At 41.1% G+C, this 23,848-nt stretch overlaps 1 protein-coding gene across 1 annotated transcript in view; it reads left to right on the top strand.

Annotated features, from left to right (window-relative positions):
- Window positions 1–2,430: 2,430 nt before the first annotated feature.
- ARID5B (AT-rich interaction domain 5B) overlaps window positions 2,431–23,848 on the top strand; it is a gene marked incomplete at both ends in the record, with an annotated part of 191,502 nt that continues 170,084 nt past the window's right edge. Inside the window, 2 exons of the mRNA XM_080693885.1 lie at window positions 2,431–2,451; window positions 2,890–3,144. Of these exons, the coding sequence (XP_080550011.1) occupies window positions 2,431–2,451; window positions 2,890–3,144 (276 nt within the window). The remainder of the gene's footprint in view (window positions 2,452–2,889; window positions 3,145–23,848) is intronic.

Raw genomic sequence — 23,848 nt, forward strand, 5'->3', positions numbered from 1 at the left:
CTCCAGTTTTTAATATAGGATTTCTTGAACTAGATTATATATTTACGCTAACAGGACAGAGACTAACAGAAGCCTGAGGCGTATCTCATGTAGTTAAAAAAAATATGTAAAATGCCCTTCAGTCAAGTCCATTCATATGTTAAAAATGAACAAAATGGGTTATTCTAATCAAATGTCTGCAGTATGACTCATAAACTTAAAGAGAGAGAGAGAGAGAGAGAGAGAGAGAGAGAGAGAGAGCGCTTGAGAGCTGTAATTTCTCCTTGTAACCCATGTTTATAAAATAGGAAGATCAGATGAAATTTCAAGGAAGATAATTAAAGAGTGATGTGCAAGTCATAATTTGGCTAATGCAGAAGATGGGAGGCTGTGAATTGTTACATTGTTGTTCTCCACAGTGCAGAGTACTGATATTACTTTAAATTATTAAAATAGTTTTTCGACAGCTTTCAGAATACCGGCTCTTTAGCATGGGCTTTTATTACTTATTGTAATTGGAGGATCTGCCATTTTCTTGCGTTTATCTCTTGTGTGTATAGAAAGGAGATAGATCTTGCCTTTTATTACTTCCCCATGTTCTGAATCAAAAATGTGGTTTAGATAATGTTAAGTGCCCTAATTCTTACTGCAGAGAACGCAGACGTTACGAGAAGGCATAAAAATACACACAGAGGGTCTTCCCACCTCAAGTCACTGAATATAAGGCATTTGTGCTCTGCCGGGTGTATTAACTTCAGCCATGTGAATATAATTTTCATTAAAGTAATCCTGTTTCAACTAGATGCTGTGACTAGAGGTGAAACGTTGCGAAAGCGTTAAAAATAGCTTACTAGTAATTTCAACATCCTGTAATTTTATCACAGATCAAGTTTCAACTGTCATACTATACAGACCTTATTCCTCATATAGTACATGTTTACTTTTTAAGCATGCCAGACCCACTTTGGAAAGATTGGTGCCAATATAATAAAATCGCGGGGGGGGGGGTGCTGGAAGAGTGGGAGGAGAGGAGGGAAGGGGTGGGGGGAAGCTAGTACACCATTTTACATCAACACTGCGAAAATGCAATCTAGCCTGGCTGAGGACCGGCAGCTGGGTCGGAGAGAGCTAGGGCTTTGCAGTCTCTGCCTGTTCCTTGTTCTGTCGCTCTTAAGTTTCTCTGTGTTTGCATAATAGCCGTGCATGCAAACCTCGCAATGCTCCAGGGCTCCAGAACAATAAATATACACATTTAAAGCCTTTATTGTCTTACGGTTCATGCCCCCGGTTTTCAACAGCTTAATTTCTGCTTGTATTTAACTAGTTTGCAAATGGATTTTTTCAGTTTCAAACTATTATCGAGGAAGCTCCCCTCCCTGTTTTGGCGGGGGAGGGGTGGGGGTGGGGTAGGAGTCGGTATATTATTCCTGTAGCGCTGGGTTATATAAACACATTATCATTTGAGAGCGCCCTTGGCGTCCATCGGCATTGTAAACACGTACTAGTGAATATACTTCAAAATTAAAGAATGCACACACAGAACCGGGAGCTCGAATTCATATTCCGAGCAGACACGCTGCTTGCATTTATTGATTTACCATGCATCGTTTATTGTTCCAGTCCCTAATGCAGTCACTGTCCGTTCAATATTGTTTGCAAAATCCTGAGATGTGTGTATACTGCTCACTTGTCTTTCTGTTCTTCTTCTTTTTTTTTGCTGAGTATTTTTTTGCGAAGCGAACAAATGCATTAATATTTATATGTTTATATAATCGATAACCCACTTTTCCCTTCCATGTAAATAGGCATCAAAAGATAATTTAACAGATTAGTTCTCGAAAACATGGCAGTGAGGAAGCGTAATTTAACTATCAAACAAATCTACATGTCTAATAACAGCAAATCTGCTAAGGAGCATTAGAAAGAGGAGCAGCGCCCCGGAATCTCTGCAGGAAATGTTCTTTATATTAGACATATACAAGCAGGTCCTGTCAGATGCACAGCGGAGCTCACCAGCCCTCATCTGCTCCAAAATTCTCACCAGACGATACTCTTAGATAGTAACGGTTGTGGAGAGAAAGATCGTGTCTTCCCACAGTTTTAGGGTGCACTTTATTTTTTACAAATCTTCCTATCTGTCTTTTGCCTTGATCCATTCGCTTCCCGCCGAGATCGGACGGAGCCTTCCTCCCGATTATGAATTTGATCAATCCATATTTGGAAATAAACTCACATCATTTTGACAGGACCTGAAAATTGAGTCGTCAGAGAAATATTAGGGCATATTTTAAATCATTTTGGTTCCTAAGGGGAGGCTGGAGCTCAGTTTTATATTGAGACATTACGCCGACTGAAGGCAGAGAATGCTTTTCCCTGCCAGGACCTGATGAAATCCATTCAAGCCAACAAGTTTGGAGAGAATGTTGAGTTCAATCAATTCAGAACGTCGAGATGGAGCCCAACTCACTCCAGGTATTTCGCTCTCCTCCGCTCCTCCGATCCCAGCACCCTCCGGCACCCCCCAGCCCCCCAGCTCACCCACACCTCTACACCCACCAACACCCCCCACAAACTTTTCACCAAACTTTTACCCTCTGCATCCCCCAAATCATTTTTATTGTTTAAAAAAATCCCCGCACTGATCAGACATACATAATGTAATTTTACCGCCTCCGATGGGGAGGTGGGAAGGGATGGCGGTGGGGCCCCCCCGGAGGTTTTTTCTTTTTTTTTTTTTTTTAAGGGAGGCAGAAATTTTGTGGGCTCTATGATTTTTTCCACCCAACGTTCTATCTATGGGCTCGTCTGTATTAAGAGTGCGGATGTCTGTGTGTAAATGTGTCTGGGAATAGATGTTTGTGTTCTGATGGCTACATTATTTATTTGGTGCTTTTTTTTCCCCCCCTGCAGTGGGTCGGCTCACCGTGTGGCTTGCACGGACCTTACATTTTCTACAAGGCTTTTCAATTCCACCTTGAAGGCAAACCAAGAATTTTGTCCCTTGGCGACTTTTTCTTTGTAAGATGTACGCCAAAGGATCCGATTTGCATAGCGGAGCTCCAGCTGTTGTGGGAAGAAAGGACCAGCCGGCAACTTTTATCCAGCTCTAAACTTTATTTCCTCCCCGAAGACACTCCCCAGGGCAGAAATAGCGACCACGGCGAGGTGGTAAACCTATCTATCCCTCTCCTCTTTCTTTATTATTTTTCCCCTCTAGTAATGCTTATTACAGGGCAAAGCTTGAAAATACTGTATTCACTTCTGCAGGCGAGCAGGATCCACTCCTTTTTTAAAGGGGTAGCGCCACTAGCTGGGACTCGAGTATTTTGCTCGAGCATTGTCAGAGTTTGGCTGTCAGCTTTACAAAGAGAATCCAACTGCTGATTTTAGTCAAGATCAAATAACTTGTTCGAGAAGGGTTTTGTTCACGGGTGTGTGTGTGTGTGTGTGTGTGTGTGTGTGTGTGTCAGATCGTTCGCTCTCCTGCCACTGCCGCTTGAACATCACATGATATATATATATATATATATATATATATATATATATATATATATTAGTATGTATGTATTTTTTTTTCCTTTTTTTCCTTTTGAAAATTTACCTTCGTGTCTAGCTGGGTCGGGGCTGGGTGGATTTCTCTGGGTGGGTTTCGATATCGTTCACGTTTTAAGTAAGTATTTGATATGTTTAAGAGGGCGGAAATTACGAAATGGAGGCAGAATGAGATCAAAAGCGATTGAGTTGGCCAAGACGTGTTGAATAAAGTGATAAATGACAGGTACTGGAAGAATACATTCAAAATAACTTGCAGATCTGCCCGGGCGGATTTCAAAGCGGTCGTGTAACCGGCACAAACACGTTAAGCATGAACAACTATCTCTCGCCCACTCCCCCCCCCCCACGAGCCATTTGATGTTCTAGTTTGCGCCGACTCCACGCGGAGTGGACCCCCCCGGCGCGGGCGGGGGGCGTGCGGGCGGCGGGGCGGGGCGGGCGGGGTGCGCGTCCCGCGCCCGGGTCCGGCTGCGCTGCGCTCCCGCCGCGGAGGGACCCAGCCCGGCGCCGGCCCGAGGAGAGCCCGCCGTCCGTGCCTCCGACCCCGGCCGGCGGGGGCCGCCTCCCCGCGGCTGTCATTCCTCGGACCCCGGGGTCTGCGGGGACTATTTTGGGGAGTCGGTGCCCGCGGCGCCGCGGGGAGGCAGGGCTCTCACGGCCCGGGGGCTGGGCTTTGTGTTGCCCGAGCAGGAGCAGGGTGCCCAAGCTGAGAGTTTTGAGGGCTGCCAGCCTGTGCCAGGCTGTCGGGCTTTCGAGGTAGGGCTAAGGTTCTTTTTGTCAAATGAATGGCACCCGGGTTAACTCTTTCCCCGGGCTGGGAGCCGCCAGCTCTTGCCGAATCGCAGGGTCTGATGGAGTGGATGGTACTTTGGGCTTGGCCAGCTCAATCCCTCTCCCCAGGATCGAATTACCCCCACCGTGGTCTACGCTGGTTAATTACTGGAGTTCGTCAAAACGTTCGCCTTCAAATCTGCCTTTTCGGAAATAAGCCCCTCCCACCTCCCCGCACACCCTCCTCCCCCGCCCTCCCCCGGCTGCTTTGGTTCTTAAACGTTCATATTTCCCTATGTCCGCCTGCGATTTTACCAAGGGTGTTGTTTGGAAATACTGTGAAAAATCCTGCAACCTACCAACAGGTTGAGCTCTCTCCCCCTCCCAAGGTCTCGCTCGGGCCCCCTCCCCCGACCCAACTTTCCTGAGCAGCTGTCTTCCTTCCCCTCCCCTCCTGATTTCTTATTATTTGCTTTTCAAATTTATTATTTCAACATGGCCTGTGATCTGGAAAAGGGAAGGATTAAATATCCAGAAAAGAGCTGGTGCCTAATAGACTTCAGACTAAAACCAGGAGGAAATCATTCAGTGTTTTATGGGATATTTTGTGAGGTTTTTTTTTTTTTTGGACCAGGGAGGGGAAGTTGAAATTGGAAAAAATTTTAAAGACCCCAAGTTGACCCCCACTAGGTCCGGTTTTAATATCTGTTGGTGTAACTAAAATTGCGAATTATGATTTAAGAATAAAAGCTATATTCGCCCCAGATTGCATCTCCTGGATCTGCTGACAGTGAAGAGATACATTTTTAATACACAGTTTGTATTTAATTGTTCATTATGGAGAACTGAAAGCGAACCATTGTAATGATCTGTGCGTTTCGTCACTGCTATATGAGCCTTACCTGAGAAAATTAATCTTGCCATTTAAAAGTAAACTCTAGGGGGTTTATGGAGGGAGATGGCTCTATTTATAATCCTCAGCTGCATATACATCCTCTAATATTATGCATGATTTGTTTTTTAATGCTAACATGGCTGGTAATTAGCTGTATGATTATACTTGTATATTTCATTAGGACTTGGGCTGATGTCATTGTGAATTATTCAGCCATATTAAAACAATTTTCAATTGAGATAATGACACGCCTCAAAATTATGCAAATGCAGACTGCATTGTGCAAAATAATTATGACAAATGTAAAGCAGGTAGAAAGTTTCCCAATGCAGATTGGTTTTCCACCCTGGTGATGTCATTTCCCCCCTGGCCTAAGTCATTCATTAGCTGAATAGCGACAGTCTCCTCTGGAGGAGAGTCGAAAGAAACCAGCATTTACTGCTGGCACCTGGAGGGGGCAACAGGGCCCTCTCATTAAGAAATTTGCTTTGTTTCTACTTATTCCATTTACTTGTTTATATACGTTGAAGTGCTTTTTATTATTGATTTTAAGCCGTTTTGAGCGATGCATTTGCCATCTACAGTGAGTAACTGAAAGAGAAAGGTTTCTTGTTTGATAGGCACTGTGACTTGGAGAAAATGTTCAGCACATTTAATCAGCCAGTACAGTTTATTTTAAGTAACCAAATGGAGGTTAATAATTTCTTGATTGAGCTGACATCAGCATCCATCTCAAAAGGACGTCCAGAACTCAGTTCGCTTTTTTGGGTTTAAGAGAATTATTCTGCCTTTATATGATTTCTTGAAATGTAAAGACGTCAGTTCTAAAAGGAGAAAAATGATCATTGTGCAAGTTTAGAAATAGCGTCCCTGTGTGGTTTGCTATGATTTGCAGAGGGCTTTTTTTGGAATATTTTCTCATTGGTCCTTGAAATCTTTGTATAAGACTAAGTAAGGCAGGACTTTATGTACCCATTTTGTAGATGGGGACTCAGACTAGGAAAGGTTACATGGTTTGCAACCCAATCCTCCTTGAACTTTAGAGTTATTTTTCCCTGAGTGAAACCAGAGCTTGAATGTATCGTATTAGATATTAAATAAAGTGCTTAAATAAATAGAAAGGAGTTAAAATTATAGGAGCCTTTGTACTACTGTGAGCAGTCCCTTGTACGTTTTAGAACTGGGACTAATCAATTAGCTTTGCCAAAGGTCACTGTATATTTAGGTAGCAAACCCATTCTTATTCTGCAAAGTTCAGCTAATTCTAGCCAGCAGTATATAACAGTAAGAGTTATATTATAATAGCTATTGATGAGTATTAACAATTTGTGATTAGTTTTAACAACATTAATGATGATTTACAAGCTTTATATATACTGCTACCTTCAGACATTTCCTGTCTGAGAGTTGATATTGAGGAAAAGCTTTCCAAAAAGAGGTATACTTTGATTCAGCAACTGTTTGTTTGACCTTGAACAATCCTAAGTACTTCAAGCCTCAGTTTCATCAGCTGTAAAGTGGGGACGTTAGTCAAAATGACTATAAGCTGTTGTGAGGATCAAGAGATATTCTATGGATAAAAGTGCTTTGTATATTATAAAGGGCTTAAATAAATAGAAAAGAGTTATGATTATAATCACCTTCATTTTAGATATTCTTACCTTTAGAAACAATAGCAAAGCATAATCATTTTTGTCTGTGTAGAGGTCCTTGGACCTAATCTTGATACCATCTTAAATTACCATGAAAGTGAATAGCAGGGCCGTGTGCAGGAGTTACGTGTCTTTAGTAATTACTCACAATTGCCACATTCAGCCACCAGCTCTTCAGAGGAGGAAAATGGCAAAGTAGGCGGGTAATTGGTTCTGTTACCGGGTAACTTCTGATTACATTCATTTTCAAATTGCCAAGCACCTAATTTATTGGCAGTATAGCCCCTTAACACGGGGGATGTGCAAGCTTGTAGTTCAGCCTGACCAGCCGTGGCTTGGGTTTTGCATGAAGGCTTGCTTTTGACCTGCAACTTGTGAACATGGATGACTAAAATGTCGATGTCCAGAAGTCAAGATGGAGCAGGCCTTCACGTTTCAGATTCCAGCACACATTCAGAATTTCTAACAGTATTTTAACTATCACCAACCTCAATCCGGTTAAAAATGTACATTCTGGGGCCCCCTACTGCAAAGAACTCAATTAGCGTCTCTGGAGCTGGGTCCAGGATTATGCATTGTGAACATTTTGAGCCGTCCCACCTGTGCTGTGTGATCTTGGGCCAGTTCTAGACTCCCCGTGCCTCGGTGTTTCATCTGTAAATTGGGCATCTAGTACTTACTCCCTAGGATTCTTTTTCGGGATTCAATTAATTAATACATGAAAAGTGCATAAACCAAAGTTGACACATAGCAGGTACTGCAGTAATGACTGACTGTTAGGATTATCATCAATATTAGTATTATTGTTCTCACTCAAATTTGAGACAGCTAGGGGAACCTTACTGAAGAAAGTTTTTCTGTGCATGGAGGTAGCAATTGGAGTAGTTTAAGAGAACACGTAGCCATCCAGGTTGCCTCGGCTCAGGCCGTCTTTCATGTGTGTGTTGGGTTTTAGTTGTGTCCCCAAAATGGAGGCTTCTTAAGGATGTACATTTTGCTATTGAAATATGCTGTCCACTGGAAAAACAGGATTTTTTTTTTTTTTAAGAGATAGCCTGAGTTGTTCCTATGTAGGGTCAGGCAGACACATTCTGGAATCCAGGAAATGCTGGCCCCGCCTCACTCTTGTTTGGGGATATCTCTCAGTCTTGGTCTATCTCTGTAAACTGAGATAGATTTTTTTAGAGATTTCTGATGCTTCTTAACTGACTTCATCAGCCTTGGACAATGCTTTTAACTAATCTGAGCCTCAATTTCTGCAGAATGGATTTAGTGATCATAATGAAAAGGGCCTGGCATCTGGCAGAGTTCCCATGAGAACTTAATGAACCATAGTTGCAGTTATAATAGTTATTATTTATTTGTAATAATCATGGCATTTATTTGTTTATTTATTTTGGTGGTGGCGGTGGTGGTAGGGATTGAAACCAAGGGAATTCTACCTCTAAGCTACACTCCAGCACCTTTTTTTTTTTTTTTTTAAATTTGGAAACAGGGTCTCACTAAGTTGCTGAGAACCTTTCGAAGTTTCTGAGACTGGCTTCAAACCTGAGATTCTTCTGTCTCAGCCTCCCAAGTACTAGGCTTAGAGGCATGCGCCACCATGCATAGCTATAGTAATAATTTTAAACTAAGAGAAGGAACAGCATTACTTTCTACCTGGCAGGCCCTTTAGAACCAAGATAAGAACTAAAGAATTACATGAAGGGAATTTATTGGACTGTGACAAGGGTCAGACAACTAAGGCCTGAAGGCCAAATTTGGCTTGTGGCCTGTTTTTGTAAATAAAGTTTTATTGGAATATAGCCACATTCATTTGTTTATGTATTGTTTATAGCTCTTAGGCTACAATAGCAGAGTTGAATAGTTCTGATGGTTCCCATATGGCCAACAAAGTAGAAATATTTATTGTCCATCCTGGTTCTTTCCAGAAAAAAGTTGCTAATCTCCAGCCTATAGGGCTGAGCTGAAAAAAGGTACATGATAGTGTACCTGTTTCTTTTCTTTTCTTTTCTTTTCTTTTCTTTTCTTTTCTTTTTCTTTTCTTTTTTTTTTTTTTTGTGTGTGTGTGGTACTGGTACTGAGGATTGAACTCAGGGGCATTCTACTTCCAAGCTCCACCCCCAGCTTTATATTTTATATTTATTTTGAAACAGGGTCTCACTAAGTTGCAGAGGGCCTCACTAAGTAGCGGAGGCTGGCCTCAAACCTGCAATCTTCCTAATTCAACCTTTCTAGTACTGGGATTATAAGCATAAGCCACCACGTTCAGCTTTTTTTTTCTTTTTTTATGTCAATATATTTACTTATTTTGGTGCTAGGGATTAAATCTAGGGCTTCACACATGCTCAGTATGTTCTGTACCACTGACCTATACCTCATTTCATTTGGGAGCAAGATCTAGTAGTATAAGAAATCATTTTTTAGCGTTAATATTATGTCATAAAGCTGGGTGCGGTTGTGCACGCTTGTAATCCCAGTACTTGAGAGGCTGAGACAGGAGGATTACAAGTTTGCAGCCAGCCGCAGCTATTTAGTGAGACCTTCCGCAACTTAGTGAGAACTTGTCTCAAAATAAAGAATAAAAATAGGGCTGGGGTGTAGCTCGGAGGTGGAACGCCCCTGGGGTCCATCCCCAGTACTGCAAGAAAAAAATATATAAATGTGATTAACATTATATATATGTAAAATGTCATTAACATTTACATATACAAAACTTTGCTTCAACATTGAGTTTAGTATGTTAAAATTTGTGAATGAATAAAATTTATGCTAAGCTGTATTTTGTATGGTGAACATCTAACTCCAGACAATATTGTTATTTTCTATCTTGAGTTAATCAAAAACTACTTGTTGAGTGTTAACCACGTGCTCAGCACTCTGCTAGGTGAAGATGGATGTAAAACAGTTGGCGATTTGGCCCTTTTTCTCAAGACATTTATCAATCTTACTAAAGAGATGAGATCAACACAGTTTAAAAAACACAAGATTAATATAAGATGCTATATAACACATAAGTGGTGCTGATGGGACATGCAATACATATTATTTATTTATTTATTTATTTATTTATTTATTTATTTATTTATTGGTGGTACTGGGGATCCTGGAAGCCCTTCTACCTCTGGGCTACACTCCCAGACCTATTTTATACTTTTTTATTTTTGGAAATAGGGTCTCTTAGCCAGTGCATCTGGCTTCGAACCTGCATGATCCTCCTGTCTCCGCCTCCCAAGCGCAGGGATTACAAGCATGCGCCACCACGCCCGGCATCATGCAATACATATTAAAGGAAGGCTCTTGCTCAGCATGTTTTGGGGAAAAAAATCACTTCTTTATAGGTCGATTAAAAGCCTACTGTGCACCAAGCACTTGGATATAGAGATGAAGGAGAATGGTTCCTGCCTACCATTTGCTAGAGCATCTTCTGAGTCCTAAGGGTACAGAGTGCCTGGGGCAGACAAGAATCCCTGCTCTCAGGAACCTTAGGCCAGTGGTTGGTTATGGCTTTTTAAATACTGGGCTCATCCTGGCTTGTATAATGGCTACCTGGGTCCCCCACAGTATGCGGTGCTAGTCAATGGGTCCTGAGTCACTGCATGATATAATTAAAATGCCTTTTTGCTCGTGGCCTGCCTTCTTTACCCTTGGCCCAATTTCTTTGTGGCAGAAGACCACAATTGGTCACTCACATATGGATAGCTCCTAAGTGCATCTCACACTTTTTCTTTCTCTTCAAAAGTCCTTCTCTTCAAAAGACCTTGAGATGACTCAGGTGTAGTCGCCGGGTGTGGTGGCGCACGCTTGTAATCCCCGCGCTTGGGAGGCTGAGACAGGAGGATGGCGCAGGTTCGAAGCCAGCCTCAGCTACTTAGTGAGGCTCTCAGCAATTTAGTGAGACCCTGTTTCCAAATAAAATATAAAATGGGTCTGGGAGTATAGCCCGGAGGTAGAAAGCCTCTGGGTTCCACCCCCAGTACCACCAAAAAAAAAAAAAAGTCCATAGTCATTTTGTACCATAGGATATGGGGGGGGGGGGTAAACAGGACAGGACAATTATTTCTTTGTTTGTTTGTTTGCTTGCTTATAGCATTCACAAAACACTGAGCAAATATTTGAGAAGGAATGATGAGGCTAGAGGCAGCATCTCTATCTCATTGGGTACTTTTCCAATTTCCTGCCAGGACTTCAGAATGACAACCTGTGAAACCTAGATTTCTAGAAAGAAAGGATGCTCCTTGCCGGAGTATCAGTGGGCAGGTCACAGATAGATACCAGCTTGTTTCTCAGGCTGATGGTCTTAACTAGGCCACATGTTTAATAGTGACTCAAAATCGTAAGCAATTAAAACCTCTCTTGACATTTAGACTGTCAGGCACATACTAAGGAAATATTATTTTTATGAAGTACAAGAGTCCACACATGTAAATACTTTGTTATTAATTATTAATAAAGCATAACATTGCTCATAGTGGCATCTAGAGAGAGATGACTCAAGCCTCATTTATCAAAGTCTAGTTTTAACCAATATCCAGAATATAATTGCTCGAATCAAATGCATTCACTTGTCATTTTTTTATAGCCAGCGTGGTTGGATATTTGCCATCTTCCACTCAGAATAATATTGTAGCTAGTGATTACTCGTTGGCTTGGCTTTTAAAGAAATTTAAAATAAATTTATCGATTGTTGGCTTGGGGGATTCATTTGCCTCTTAGAGATGTGGTCATGAAATCTTGTGTTTCTTGAAGAATCTGCTCCCGTGCTCTGACAGGAGGATGGGTGTTTCCAGCCACATGGAGCCTGGCAGTCTTGCTGTAGTTTAGAACCCGGGCCTTGGCCCTCAGAGTACATACACCACTCACGTCCTGGACCCTGAGCATCAGTGTTGACAACACAATTCTAACATGCAGATGATGATGATTATTGAAAGGGTGCTTTAGAATCATGCTAATGGCATCAATCTCCCGCACACCCTTGTGTAAATTAATTCTGCTTTTAAAATCAGATGTGCTGTTAGCAGCATGAAAGATGGATATTTGACATTTATCACACAGACTGGGACGGGTGGCTTAATTACGTGAATTTTCTATAGGGTCTCTGTAGCTGTGTGTAGGCACAGAGGCAGATGTCCTGTGCACCTAACCATCAGGTTCCTAGTCCCATCTCCATCCTTTTACCCCAGGAAGAAAACATTCAGCAGAGGCCTTGTGTTGCTAGTCAATCTAGTGACCCCCATAAACATCCCCCTCCTCTTTCTCAGATTCCCAGAAATACCCCTTTATCCCCACACTGAGTTCCATGCCTGATCAGTGGCACTAAACATTAAACTCTTGTCTTTGAGAATAATAGGCTTTGCTTTGTACACCCTCAAGCATGTTGAGCTACTGTGCAAGCTGGAAAATAAAAATGTTCTAATTGTGTCTTTTAAATAAGCATAGGAGTGAATTAATTAGACCATATTTTGTCTTTAGTTGCTTAGTTACACAATAGTATTCCTGAGCACGAGTAAGATAAATTGGCTCTTTTTGTGCTGCTTGTCCCTTAATCATAATTACTGTATTGCTTAGGAGAGTAAAGCATACATAGATTTTGAATTTTTTATTAATAGTCAAAAATATGCATATGATATATAAAGTATATTCTGTTCGACCTGTTTTATATGCTTTTATGTGGGAAGAAGTTTTATTGTGGTGGTAACATTTGCATTAGTTGCTCAAAGATGTAGTTCTGGGAAATACATAATTGAAATGTTTTTGAATTGCTTTTTCTGGCCTTTTCAATCTTATTCAAAATAATAGTGCCTCCAGTCCTGGAGCAGTCATTCTCATTTGATTTAACATCTTTCTTTGCACTGCCTGCGCGGCGCCCAGTATTAACCCTGCAGAGCCTAGACGAGCTTTCGTGATTCATGGACCTCCTCCATTGTACCTTGTGTGTTTTGGGCCTGTGCTGTTGGGGCCGGGGGTGAGGTGCGGAGGGGGGTCAGAAGATTGCACACGTCCTCATTCCTTGGTTTGCAGGTTAGGGATTACTAGAGTTTGCTGTAGCTTGGGTTGGAAGACCCTATGGGCTTGCCTTCTGGGGTCTTGCAAAATGGGATGTTATTACTGGAACTTCTTGGGCTTTTAGCTGCCTACCCCCAGCCTCCACCAAGAAAGGCATCCAGAATGAGACAGCTTGACATAGTTATTGAACAATGGGAGAGTCTGGCTTAAGATCCAGGATACATACTTGGTAAACGTATGTGAAAACTGACCCCATTGTTCTGTTATATTTGAAAAGCAAGTAAATTATTTACAGATATTTGCTAATTAAAGTACATGTTGTTTCACCAGCACAAAGAGTACAGTTTAACTGGAGACAAAGAATTGAATGCAAATAACTTAAACTCACTAATTCTGTGTATTCTTTTCAAGGAAGAGGTATGTTTTAAAAATATGTTTGTAGAGGATGGAGGAAATAGACAGACGTTAGGGCACAACAAAGGCTACAGACATTCAGCTATGAGGTGACTAAGTTCTAGGACCCTCACGTACAGTCCAGTGACTATAGTTGGTGATACTGTACTGCATATTTGATATTCATTGACAGTGTAGATTATAAGTATTTTTACCACCCGCCAAAATGGTAAATATCTGAATATCTGAGGTGATGGATGTTCATTAACTTGGTTGCGGTGATTATTTCATAGTATATGCATATATCAAATCTCATTGTATAACTTAAATGTAGATACTTTTTATTTCTTAATTATATCTCAATAAAGCTGAAAAATTAAAAATTAAGTATACACATGCATTGATGCATACGTGTGTGTATCTATGTATGGTTTCTTCAGTCTATGAGGGAAGGCATGCATGCTACAGAGAAACAGCCAAGTACTATCGAGTGGCTTGTGGGGAGCCTAAGCTGAGATCCCTATGGAACATTCGGGGGAAGCACTTTTGACAGGATGCTCTCTCCTTTGGTCAGCTTTTGCTTGTCAGTATGTAGTTGGAGCTCAGCTCAGAGTGGCATTGGAAATAAAGCAAACGAATTACATATTGTATTAGAGAATGAAAATGTTCTCATTTATTACCTTGTCCTCGGACTTTTCCTAAACAACGGGCTCTGGTTTAGTTTGTTTTCTTCTGTGACTACCCAACTTTGTCAAGATTGGAATTGGAAATTTGTGTTATAGTACAAAGGCTGTCGATAGGAGGCAAAGGTCAAGCCAATGGAGAACATGCAGAGAAGATCGCCTGGAATGTTTCCGACCTTCTGGCTTGGGCATTGGCTTACCCACTGGTCAAGCTCTTCCTCTGCTGTGTGCAGGCAGTTTGGGTTTCAAGTGTGACTAGCTTGAGGTCTCTTTGCATTGTTGATGAAGATGATGAGGAAGATTTGCCATGGTTATTTAAGAAAAAGGCTCATGTGTAAATCACTACAGATATTTTAATAGACTCACAGGATATATAAGATTAAAGACAATGAGTCCAGCCCTAGGCACAGAACCTAAGACTCGGAAATATTTTGGGCACTTGCTTGGAGATAGCAAGTGATGGACATAGGACTAGAACCCAGAGCCTTTAGTTACAGTCATCTGGTCTGCTACTTTGGGGCAGGGGCTACTCTCTTGAAGTTAAGTTCTGAGGAATCTGGCAAGTGTTTTTCATGGGTGTGTTCAGGGCAGGTTATTCTGATGCCGTGTCTTACACCACTGCATGGTGTCCCACTACAACATCACTTGTTATAATATCACTAATGAAAAAGGTTGGACTTTAATGGGATGATAAGATACTTAACCCATAAGGTCAGTGATGGCACAGAAGTCAGGCTTGATATCCAAAGTCCCAGTTTGGGCTACACTTTCCTTTCCTTCATTTACATAAGCTTTCCCAAAGTCAGAAGGGCCCTTGGACAGGGATAATATATTGGCTTAAAAACAAAAAACAAATGAGCCAGGTGTTGTGGCGCATGCTTGTAATCCCAGCATTTGGGAGGCTGAGACAGGAGGATCGTGGTTCGCAGCCAGCCTCAGCTACTTAGTGAGGCCCCTTGCAACTCAGTGAGACTCTGTTTCAAAATAAAGAATAAAGTATAGGGCTGGGGGGGTGTAGCTCGGAGGTAGAATGTCCCTCGGTTCCATTCTCAGTACCATAAAAACAAAACCAAAACAGAAAAAAAAAAAACAAAAAAAACAAATGGAACTGGTATCTCTGCCCACATCTGATACTTATGGATGATTTCATTCAAAGAGCCCACTATGCATCATTTCTCTGTGTTAGGAATATAACAGTGAACACAGGGACTAATACTAGAAAGATTTTCTGTTCTCATAGGACTTATTTACTCTCCTATTGTAAAGGCAAAGAAGCAACATGATTGGATAAATCCAACATGATTGGTTTATCCAAAACGAAGAACAAGCCACCTTCATACGTCTTACTCTTAGAAACACATTCACACTTCCTGCTTCTAGAGTATTCTCCCTCCTCTCCTCTTTGCACTTGCAGAATAATGCTTCCGCTTTCTTTACCCCAAAACCATCTGCAATGCTTTCCCCAGTATTTTTCATAAAGCCTAAGTCACAACATTTTCCATTTATTGACTATTATGTGTCAGACATAGAGTAGGCATTGACACATAAATTAAGTATAAATGAAACATGTCATTAATTCTCACAGATATTCTGTGAGGTTGGAAGTATTTTGACATTTCCATATCTTATGTATCACATATCTGAGGCCAAGAGAAGTTAACTCATTGCCCAAGGTCATATATAGGTGACACTCAGAGCTAGGATTGAAATCCAGGATCTCCCTAATATCTCGTAACTCCCTATAACTTTTTAAGACTTTGAGAACCCTGAATATTAGAATTTTTGTTCAATACTGAACTCTGCTTTATTTGAGCCTCTGAGATCTTACTAACTGGTAGTTGACTGATAACACAAATTAAGTCAATAGTAGTAGCATGTGCTTGTATCAAAACACTTAAAGGGCTCTTTGCTCCCCACCTGGTGCCTTGCTCACATTTCACAGGAGTGGAGTTTATTTCTGAATCCTCCAGAGCTCCTTCTCTGTGCAGCCCGTGCTAGGGCCTGGGAAATCAGGTGGGACCAGGCCAATGCTGCCCTCATGGAATCCACTGTCAGGGTAGAGCACACATATGGTTAATCAAAAATCAGAAATAGGGAAGTGATTTTGTGGTGTGGTAGGAGTGACAAAGAAAAATTAAGGAGTCTGTGACAGTGGTGCCTGATCATGTCAGGAAGGTCTGAGAAGGCATTTTGGAAGAAATCATATTTGAGCAGAGGTCTAAATGGATTATGGGGTGAAGATTAGGGAAAGGTGACACATTGTTAAGGTGTCAACAGACCCCTCTATAACATTGTCATGGTGATTTACACTGTTTCACTATTGAGATGTTGGAAAACCAAGGCCCATACACCAGATCTGTCCTGTCACCCTTTTTCTTTTTTTTTTCCAAAGAAAGTTTTATTGACATCCAGCCACACCCAGTTGTTTACAAAAGTCCCTACAGCTTTGGCACTATAGTGGTAGAGTAGTTGCGATGGAAACTGGCTGATGCACAGACAGTATAATATTTACTATCTAATCCTTTACAGAAAATGTTTGCTGATTCCTGGTCTAAAATAATGTTATTGCATTTAATAGTAAAACTAGGTGTTGACAGCTTCATATGTGACCTGTTACTCCTCACAACAATGCTACCATGAGGTGTAGGGTCTGGTATTTCCATCTTGCAAATGGGTAATTTCAGCAGTTAGGTAACTTGTCCAGATTTCCAACCTCATTCAGGTACATGACAGAGACCAAATGGGAACTCAGATTGTCTTGATTCCAAAGTGCAGGTGATGCAGATGCCAAGCACATTGTGCTGCCCCTTTGATGAGCAGAGGAAATAGGGGCAGTATCAGAGAAGGGCTGGTCAAATGAGCTGAGGTTTTACTGTATGAAGTAAAGCTGCGATATCCATCTTTCAAGGTGCGTTCAAAGACTACCTCCTCCATGAGGCCTTCCTTGAGTACCTAGGGAAAAGTAGCTGTGGATGGAGCAGGGTGTGTGCGCAAATACCCGCTGTGCCAGGCAGGGGAAGTCAGTGAGTGAAGCCAGGTCAGTGAGACAAAATGATGTTTGAGGAAGTTGGGGGCTGTGTCACTCAATTGAGGCACATCTCTAAAATGTGCCTCAGCCCCTGCCTATCACAACCAGGAAGGAATGTTTTCTGATATTTCCGGATCTTCCCATTTTTCGAGAGAATCCAGAAATCCAGATTTTTGTGTGTGTGTAATTTTAGTTGATCATTCAATCCATTTTTTCACAACACTCTGTGGGCCAAACAAAACACATCTTCAGTCCAGATGTGGCCTACAGGCTGCCACCTTGCAGGCTCTAGAGCACAGTTGGGACTGGTACAATCTTTAAAACTTTCTTATATTTGGCCCATTTTATGTAATTAAAGCATAAGGAACCTGTCAGTCATCCAGGGACAGCAAAGGGAAGGGTGGGGGCAGCCAGGTAGAGAAAGTCCTGGCCATTCTCTTTAGCCAGGGTCCAAAGTCCGGAGAGATACAGGAGTACATGTGCAAAAAAAGCTTGGCTTTGCCCTGACACCTACATTTAAAGCTGAGGAAGGGACCAAAGTGTAGAAATAAAGGAAGTGTATGTAGATAAAAGTGGCCTGCCACTGTCTTGGAAGGTGTCCTAGAGAAGGGGAGCTCATGATGGAGAAGGCACTTGAAAATACTAAGTTGTTCCTGGGTAGAGTTATGTGATGGCCAGGAGTAAAGGGGTGGGGAGTCCTAGGTAGAAAAGAACTTATAGGCAAAGAGGATGTAAGGACATTCTGACACCAGAAGTCTGTTGGGTTTGGTAAAAGAACACAGGTCAAGTAAGAAACAAGAAGGACTAAGGCCAGGCCTCAGAGAATAGCAGCTGAAAGCAGTGCTGCATGATAATTTCACAGCTATGTTTTCTCTTTCTAGCTGTAAACTCAGCCTGGAAGCCTGGTCGACTACATTCCATCTTCTTTGCCTATGGGTTTTCTTGGGCCATTTATTCTGCTGGCAAGTAGCTGATGCGTCATCTGGGCTAAGTTGCTTCATCTTTCTCCTCTTAGTTTCTTATCTGTGAAATGGGTTAATGCTGCCAATATTAAGAACATCAAATGAAAAATAAATAATTATGTGTACTTATATATTTCTCATTATACATTCATATCATTTCTCAATATATATGTATATTTCTCTCTACATATATACACATATATAATGAGCAATGAATATTAATATGCCTATATATAGGCATTAAGAACCAAACCATGATGTAGCTTATTTCAGGCCTTTGGCAGATGCATTAGCCACCTGGCTCTTCTTGGTCAGCAACCAACTCCTAACTTTTGAAGTCTGACACAGTCCTAGACAACATGTTAATAGCCCCCTAATAAGTAATCTATTGGTTGAGTCATTGGATTGTTGTTTGGAAAACAATAACTAAGCAAACTATCATTTTAAATAGAATTAAGCTTCCTGGTTCTTCATCTATTCCAAGAGACTTTTCTTGCATTAGGTTCAAAGTTTTGTTTTGTTTTGTTTTGAATCCATGTTTGAGGTTTCTAGTGACTGTGAAGGGAACATGCTCAAACCCATTCTTTTCTTCTCCAGTTAGATCTTAAAAGAGCTTTAGGGGGCATCTCTGCCATTAGCCACAGCAACATAAAAAGAGATGGGAGGATGATGAAGTCAAAAGACAAAAAAACCTGCCTTCCAGATGTCCTTTCTCAGGATGCCAAACAGAGTTCAAACCTGGTGCTTCCCAGGCCCCTGGTCCCCCGCCCTCTCACGATAAAATCATCAGGAGACCTGGTGCCGATCTGCTGAATATGCAAAACGCTGAATTCATTTTAAATAAGCCTACTTCCCCTCCTTTTTTTTTTTTAAAAAAAAAAAAAACCTTCTCTTATTTCCTTTTCTTAAGACCAACCCGATTTTGAAATTTTATTTCACTCCCTTGCTATTCCCTCCTCTTATTTTGGTGTTGATGTTGGGAGTGAGGGTATATAATCCAGTCCAACACTTAAAGATGCCAAAAACGTCAACAAAAGGATATAAAGGGAAGGGTCCCAGCCATAATAGCTGAAGGATCTTAGAAGAAGGATCTTCAAAATAGAGACGGCCTGCTGGGCCATTAAATCCTTTTGCTTTGGGTTAATCCCACAGTGTATATCAGATTACTAGAATTCAGATGAAAACCCTGCTGTAGTGCCCAGTGTCCTCACCTAATTATTCCAAAATACATGGGTTATAAATACAGAAAATAATTGAATTTTCTGTGTCTTAAGTGAAATAATCTGTTCCATTCATGTGAATATTCTCCATAATAGTCTAATTGTGTTTAGTGCTCCTGGGGACTGAATATGTGTTCAGCAACAATGCATTGCGTTGTAAAATATGCAGCCCTGACTATCTGGGCAGGCAAAAAGAAGGTTCTAGTAAAAAAGGCTGAAGATGTTTTTCTAACTCAAATTCTATGAGTCACATAATTGGTAGCATCTTTTAAAATTATCAACAGCCTAGTTTTTTTTTTTTTAATTACAGTATAGGTACTGTTTCTTACTCCACGTTTTGATGTTACTGGATCAGTAATTCAATAGACAGCCAAGCAGGTGTTCAAATCACTACTGACCCTCAGAATTCCTGCAATGACCCCTTGAAGCAGTGGAGTGAAAACATTCTCAGCATGTCAGAATATTGAGATATCTCGGTTGCCTTAATTTTTTTTTTCTTTTTAAAAGGCTCTTTTGTGCCTCTTTTTTTTTTCCTTTACTCTTTTTAACACAGAGAAACCTCACCTCAGTTTTGACCATAAGTATTGGAGGTTTGTGTGTACACAGGACCCATAGCTTGTCTCACAGGCAACACAGCCCTTGCTGGTCAGCTGTGTGCAGGCCCTTAAAGGATGAATCTGAAAGGACGGGAAGAGAAAGAGATGAGGCTTGGAATTCTTCTGTCATAGCTAAAGGCATAATAAAATACTACTCTTGAGAAACATAACATTTCTATTTTTAAATACAGGCCTTTTGACTCTAACCGTCTATTCAATTAAATTCAATAAATATTTATTAGTTTATATCAGAGTATCGTGGGAGGATAAGGAAAGAAGAAAATTAGCCCCATTTTCTCTAGTTGCTTAGAGGAGATAAAACATATACAGGCCATCCTTATTTGGCAAGATTATATTTTACTTTGCCCCTTCCATCCAGAAAAGTGTGCTTAAATAGTTCCTGGAAATGACTGTGGATATCCCCCAAATAAATGATCTCTTGTCCAGGCAGTTGACTCAGAAGTTAGTGGCTGCAGGAAACATTTTTCCACTGGCTTCTCCTGCTCCTAACAAAAACTAATACACTTTCGAGGAACAGTTGAAACTGGTGTTTAGCACTGTATTTCACAGACTTTCTCTCATTGTTACACACTTTGTATAAATGTGTCCCGTGTTGAACATGTTGGTTATCTATGGCTGTGTGACAAATTGTTACAAACTTGGTGTCTTTTTAAGCAACACCTATTCTTCACAGTTTCCGTATAGTCTGAATATGACTTAGCTGGGACCCTCTGGCTCAAGGTCTCTTCACCTACCTACCTGGGACATTGTCATCTCAAAATGACATTAAAGACTCTACTGCCAGGCTCACCCTCTTGTGGCAGATCTCAGGTCTTTGGGGCTATTGGCCTGGGCATTTCCACGGGGCAGTTCACACTTGACAGTTGATTTCCTTCAGAATGTTCAAGTGAGAGGAAGCCACGGTCCTTTCGTAATCTCACCTTAGAAGTGACATCCCATCTCTTTTGCCTAATTCTGTTAGAAGTGAGACATTACCTCCAGCCCACTACTCGAGAAGGGGAGATAACACAAAGGTGTGAATACCAGAAGGTGAAGATCTTTGGGGGCTATTTTTGAAGGCACACACTACAATCAGCAACATAGCCACAGACTTTGGAGAATAGTTAATCAGAAGGGTGATCACATGATCTCCTTATTCTGTCTTGCTTTTTTTTCCATCCTTTTATTGTTATTATGTAGTCTCTTTGGGCAGTTCCCTCCCAAACACCTCTTCCCTCTTGGGGGCATATAATTATAGCTGACATACACAGTAGACAGCAGATTGCTTTAATCTTTTAAAGATCTGTTAGTCTTACAGCATGTCAGCAAGCCATATTGAACCTTTTTTAAACTTAATGTCTTGATCAGTGAATTTGGAGAGTTTTGCTAGGAAGGGCACTGTGTCTGGTATGATGATAAGTCCACAGAGAGAGGGGAAGGAGGAGGTTGTAGCTGCTATAAACAGGCTCCATAATGCATAAGAAAAATAGGAACGTCTCATACAAAGTAGTTGAGGTGGGGTATTAAATCTAGTTGGTTTTTAAGGAAAACCTAAAAACCTAGATGAGAGAGATTGCTGTTTTGAACTGCGTTTCTAATGAGTCTATTTATAGGAACTAAGCCTCTCCTAGTTTTTCATATGCCAAGAGAGCAGCTGACCTGCCATCTTTTATATTTTGTGGAAGTTGGCTGTTTCATGGGAAAAGTGATCTGTTTCCCTTTCAGGAAGGGTGTAGCGTGGTCTTCAACAAAGTGCTCAAAACATACATATGTGGCCATTAAATTTTTGAGGAAAAGATAGATTGTAGTCCATTTTTAATAATGGAAATTGACTCATGGTTGTGTATCCATTCTAAACTTGGTGGGAACTCAGACGAAAGGGATGTGGATTTCAGTTGAGGAGCCTGACTCAACTATAAAACATATGCATGTATGTTTTCTCTCTCTCTTTTTTTTTTTTTTTTTTGGTCCTTGAATTTGACAGTGTACCACATGCCTTTGTGTACTCTGTTTCTTCTGCTGAGACCTTCCTTGACCACACAACTGAAACCATCCTTGGTCTGTCCCTTGCCTCCCATTATTGTCCCATGGTTTTTAATACCTCATACTTTGTTTTCTATCTGGCTTTTCTGCTCTACTTCCTCCAACTCAATTCACACATATACACCTGTAAGTTCTAGGAAGGGAGGGATTTTTATATGTTTATCCTTAGCTGTAACTCCAGTGCCTGGCACACCGTTTTTCTCAGTATTTATTAGATGAATAAAATCACTTATGACCATTACTCTCTCTATATAAATCACATTCAGCCGAGGGCATATGCTTTACTGTGCATCTCCCCCCATGAAACTGGTGTCTCCTTGCATAGAGGCATGCCCTCATTCCTTTCCCTTGCCTGCCGCAGCTCAGGGAAAATGCCTAGAACATTGAGGACAGAGGAGTGAATGAACCTTCTGACAAAGGACAAAAGAGAGAGTAAACTTCACTGCCCATGCAAGGAATAGGAGGCCATGGGTATTGTGTGTGGCATGCCTTACATATCCCTATCACTCCTGGCCTCGTGTGCGGTCCATTCCCAGAGCAGAACAGATTCAAACTGAATTGAGTTGGGGGAACACTAGAGCAAAATCTCTCTGGCAGCACCAGATGAAGCTTGGCTTGTGAATGCTCCCTTATGGTGCCTTTCGGATTCCCTTCTGTGTCCATTTTGTCAGGATGTCCAGTAACATGTATTCATCCATCCATCCATCCATCCATCCATCCATCTGCTTGCAGTGTACAAGATATTGGGTATGGGAAGCTATACCATTTTCAACTCACCTTTAGGAAACATATGCTGAGGAAAACTTGGGCTTTATTCTCTGGTCTATATGACTTCCTTCCAAAGAGTTGGGATGGGGTAGTTGAAGTTTTTCAGTCTGTCTGCATTGTTGGGCTCCGCAACACAGTCTTTGAACAGGAGTCTCAAGGTCACCAACTGTGGTTGCAAATTGGCTCTCGGGTTAATCCTGGCTTATTCAAAAACACTCAATATTTTTCCAAACCGAGCTGAGGGCTTTTGATTGAAGCCTGAATCATTTACCACAGCAGAACGTATCACTAGTATAGGAAAAACTGGAACTTAAAAATACAAAGCTCCTTTAAGTAATCCAATATAGGATAATTGCATTATTAAATAAAGCTGTGGGTCTCAAATTATTCCACTGCCATTGTGCATGTGAGGATAATAATGTGAACTATACTAAGTGAACGGAGAAAAAAAAATTAACAAGAGAGAGCATGCCTAAATCATATGTTTATGTTTAAACAGAGGCTACGCAAAACAGGAAGATTTACTTGGTTTCTGTACTAAAGTGTTCTAAATGGGCATTAGGCTTTTGGTGATTCTCTGAGAAGACTATTCTTCTCATTAATGGCAATGGGAGATCAAGACTCTGTGCCAGATGACCAATAAGCTTTAATAATTCAAACAGCTTCCACCTCAATTTTCATACACTAACAGGGGCAAAAAGGGTTTTCTTTCTTCCTTTGAGAGTCTTTATATAGTATAGGCCCTGCTAAATTATACACCTGAGTAGAGGGTCATATGCCTGCAAAGCTGGGTTTAAAAAAATTCCAGGAGATGCAATGTTTTGCAGTCACTCATCAAAAGAGAGCAGCTGGATTGGTGGTGGTTTCATTTGGGGTTTATTTTATTGTTTTTGCTTTGACAGAGTGTTCTAACAGGTAACTCAACTGAGCTTTAACATCGAAGTTGGGCTCATTTATCTCCTTTTGGTAATGTTTTAATGGTCAGAGTTAAGTATTTAGGTGCCAAGCTGGTTTTTACTGTGGCAGCCAGAAAGTAGTAAAAAAAAAAAAAAAAAAAAAAACATGGTGGGCTTAACACCCTATTAATTTGGCCAAAGGAACTGTGGGCAAGCTCCACTACTGACTTAAAGCATATTCTTTACATATCAACTGTTTACCTCTTTAGAGAGGAAATATCCAGGACACGGGGATGCATTTTCTTGTTCTCTGTGTAAATAGTCTTTAATTTTAGGGAAGCAAAAAAAAAAAGTGCAGGAAAGAGAAAAGGCGTGTAACTGGGAATTAACTAGAGAATGTT

Source organism: Muscardinus avellanarius (assembly GCF_963383645.1).
Source record: "Muscardinus avellanarius genome assembly, chromosome: 4".
NCBI classification, from domain to species: domain Eukaryota; kingdom Metazoa; phylum Chordata; class Mammalia; order Rodentia; family Gliridae; genus Muscardinus; species Muscardinus avellanarius.